This window comes from Arachis ipaensis, chromosome B07 (assembly GCF_000816755.2).
Source record: "Arachis ipaensis cultivar K30076 chromosome B07, Araip1.1, whole genome shotgun sequence".
Taxonomy (NCBI): Eukaryota; Viridiplantae; Streptophyta; class Magnoliopsida; order Fabales; family Fabaceae; genus Arachis; species Arachis ipaensis.
The window spans coordinates 1,025,440-1,028,443 of NC_029791.2; the positions used below are offsets into that span (position 1 = coordinate 1,025,440).

The following is a 3,004-nucleotide window of genomic DNA, read 5'->3' on the forward strand; positions in this document are numbered from 1 at the left end:
TGATAAATCTACTTAAATATTAAAAATAATTATTTACTTTCCAATGGATTTGAGGATTTCTCGCCAACTTTAGTTTCACCTTTCACCTTTTTTCACCGAACATATTCACATTGTTCCTGTAAAACAATCAACTAATCTAATTGCATAAACAAGTACCAACCATGCAAGCTGATTAAGTTCTTAGTCAAAAGAGATCGCCAAACATTGCTACTTTCTTAGTTGTCATTAATTTAATATCTCCATATCTGTTAGTTTCATATTAGGGGTAACCTATTTTGATATATAGTATGTAAAATTTAATTGATATTTGTGTTGCATCATATCAAATCAACAATCTCCTTCAAGTGTATTATATAAGCATCAAACACCATTCACAACTCTTGTTCACAAGGATCTATTGTCATGTCCGTGACATTCTTAATTCATTGAGTATATTACCTATAACAAAAATAGGATGTGTATATCAAAATCAGACACTATATATTTGTGTATAAATACATATATTATCTAATTTATTTTTAATAATATATATTTTACATTCTAATATATATTTTATAATTTCGTTGCTAATTAATTAGCTACTGCATGCAGTACAGAAAATTAGAAATTCCAATATTACTTAAACGGATGAATGAGCTGACTATTCAACCAAATTAAATTGGTTAAATACGAGGGTAGCTACAATAAAGTAGGGGTGAACGCGGATCGGATCGAATATGCCAAATTTTCGATCCGATCCGTACTAAAATCATCGGATCGGATCCAATATCCGCAGTTTTTAAGTTTTGATCCGATCCGCACATTTATGGATCGGATCGGATTGGATTGGATATCGGATATATCCGCAAAACAAAAAATATTTTTAAAAGCTTATTTTTATTTTTTAAATATGTTTACTTTTAAAATAATATTAAACATACTTTTCTTAAATAATAAATTAAAATAATACAACATATATGATAATTATTAGTTGAAATAAAACATAAAAAGAATATTTACTTATTTATTTCTTTATTTTTGCGGATACTCGGATATACGGATCGAATATACGGCTATGTACATAAAATCCGTAATCCGATTCGATTAGTGTGTGAATCTGATCTGATTCGATCCGATAGTCTTGCGAATCGGATCTATATCCACAATTTTTGGATCGGATTCGAATAAATACCACATATATGCAGATCGGATCGGATCCATACAATAAAGCATGCATAACATGCACACATTAACTTGTATCTTCTTGCATTTTGGTAGCAAAAAGTTTTGAAATCACAAACTTAGCCCTTTTGGTCATTGAGGCCGGATTCTGCCGTTTGGTCCAACTATTCATGGGTCCTACATAGACCATGCCACGTCGGATACCGTTACGGCACCGTGACGGAGACACCAACGTTTATTTTTAAATCTCTAACTAAGGTTTTGTTTTTCATCCGTTGTTTTTTTGAATCTCTCTCTCCCCTCTGATGACTCTGTTTTTCTTCATTTTATTTTTCTCTCTAAACTAAAAAAAGACGCTCACTGCATTAAATTCCAAAGCCACTGCAAAAATTTTTGAATGAATGCTTCATTGATTCCACTTTTTCATTACACAAAACGCACGAGAACTATTTTGCCTTAGATCAGATCTGCTTCCATTCCACCAACCTCTTTCAGCTTCAGCTTCTTCATCATTCATCACTTTCCCAGGTAGTTAAATTCTTTTCATTTTCTCTTCATTTTTTAGAACATCAACTACCATGTTACACTTCTCTGATTATTAGTTTCTATTGATTCTGCAGAGATAAATAAGTAAATAAAAATGCGGCAGGAGACTCCATGTAAGAGAGGTTTGAAGGGTAGCATCAACAACAACAATGAAGATGAGATCATCAACGATCATGAATTAGCTCAGAGGAAAGCAGAGGAAGCTGGTATTATATCAATTAATCTACGTTTATTTATTATATGAACAAAAATTATTGTTGCAAATAATGGTGGGGTGCGTGGCACTGCATTATTCCCTCACCACTGGCAGCACCAGGCCACCGCCATCAATGGTGGCGTGGGTGGTGGTGGGTCTGTGGTCCTCTCTATGAATTTATCAACTTTTGAATTGGGAGAATTATTATTATGGTAGCATTATTATCTCTTTTAAGTTTGTGGGTCATTATTATCTCTTACTAGTTTAGTTGTATTTAATTTGTAACGTAATGTTTATATACGCTAATTATGTTAAGTATTAAATAGTAGCATAAAGGTAAAAGAATGGTATACTATACTATACCATAATCTTTTACTTTAAGATTTGTCTACTCTTTAGTAGCAATTGAAGTCAATAAAATAGGTAGTCAAAGCAAAAGCATAACAATGAAATCATTAATGTTCTCTTTAAAGAGTAGACGCCTTTATTATTCTTTCGTTTTATAATGTTATATAACTTAACATTAAATTTAGACTACAAACAACAACAACAAAGTCTTGTCCCACTAGGTGAGTCGGTTACATGAATCAAACGATGTCATTGAACTCTGACATGTATATGTTTACAGAGAGACCGTTTACATGTAGATCTCATTTGACCACCTCATGAATGGTCTTTTTCTGCCTTTTACTCCTTATCCATCTTCCATCTCATCCACCTTTTTGACTGGGTGTTTTGTCGGTCATCTTCTCACATGTCCAAACCACCTGAGACGCGATTCTATCATCTTTTTACAATACGTGCTACTCTAATTCTCTCCCTTATATTTTCGTCCCTTATTTTATCCTAATGCGTATGACCACTCATCCATCTCAACATCTTCATCTCTGCCACACTTAGCTTATGTTCGTGCTCCCCTTTGACAGTCCAACATTCCGTACCATAAAGCATAGCCGGTTTTATAGTAATGCGATAGAATTTACTTTTAAGTTTTAAATGCACTTTTTTGTCACATATAAAACTAGATGCATTCCGCTATTTTGACCAACATTAAATTTAGACTATAGAGATAAAAGAATTATGAGAAATTCTTCTAACATT

At 32.8% G+C, this 3,004-nt stretch overlaps 1 protein-coding gene across 1 annotated transcript in view; it reads left to right on the top strand.

The window, feature by feature from the left end:
• LOC107609554 (kinesin-like protein KIN-14F) overlaps positions 1,430-3,004 on the top strand; it is a 7,291-nt gene continuing 5,716 nt past the window's right edge. The window contains exons 1-2 of the mRNA XM_021106854.1: positions 1,430-1,689; positions 1,782-1,913. Of these exons, the coding sequence (XP_020962513.1) occupies positions 1,802-1,913 (112 nt within the window). The 5' untranslated portion in view covers positions 1,430-1,689; positions 1,782-1,801. The remainder of the gene's footprint in view (positions 1,690-1,781; positions 1,914-3,004) is intronic.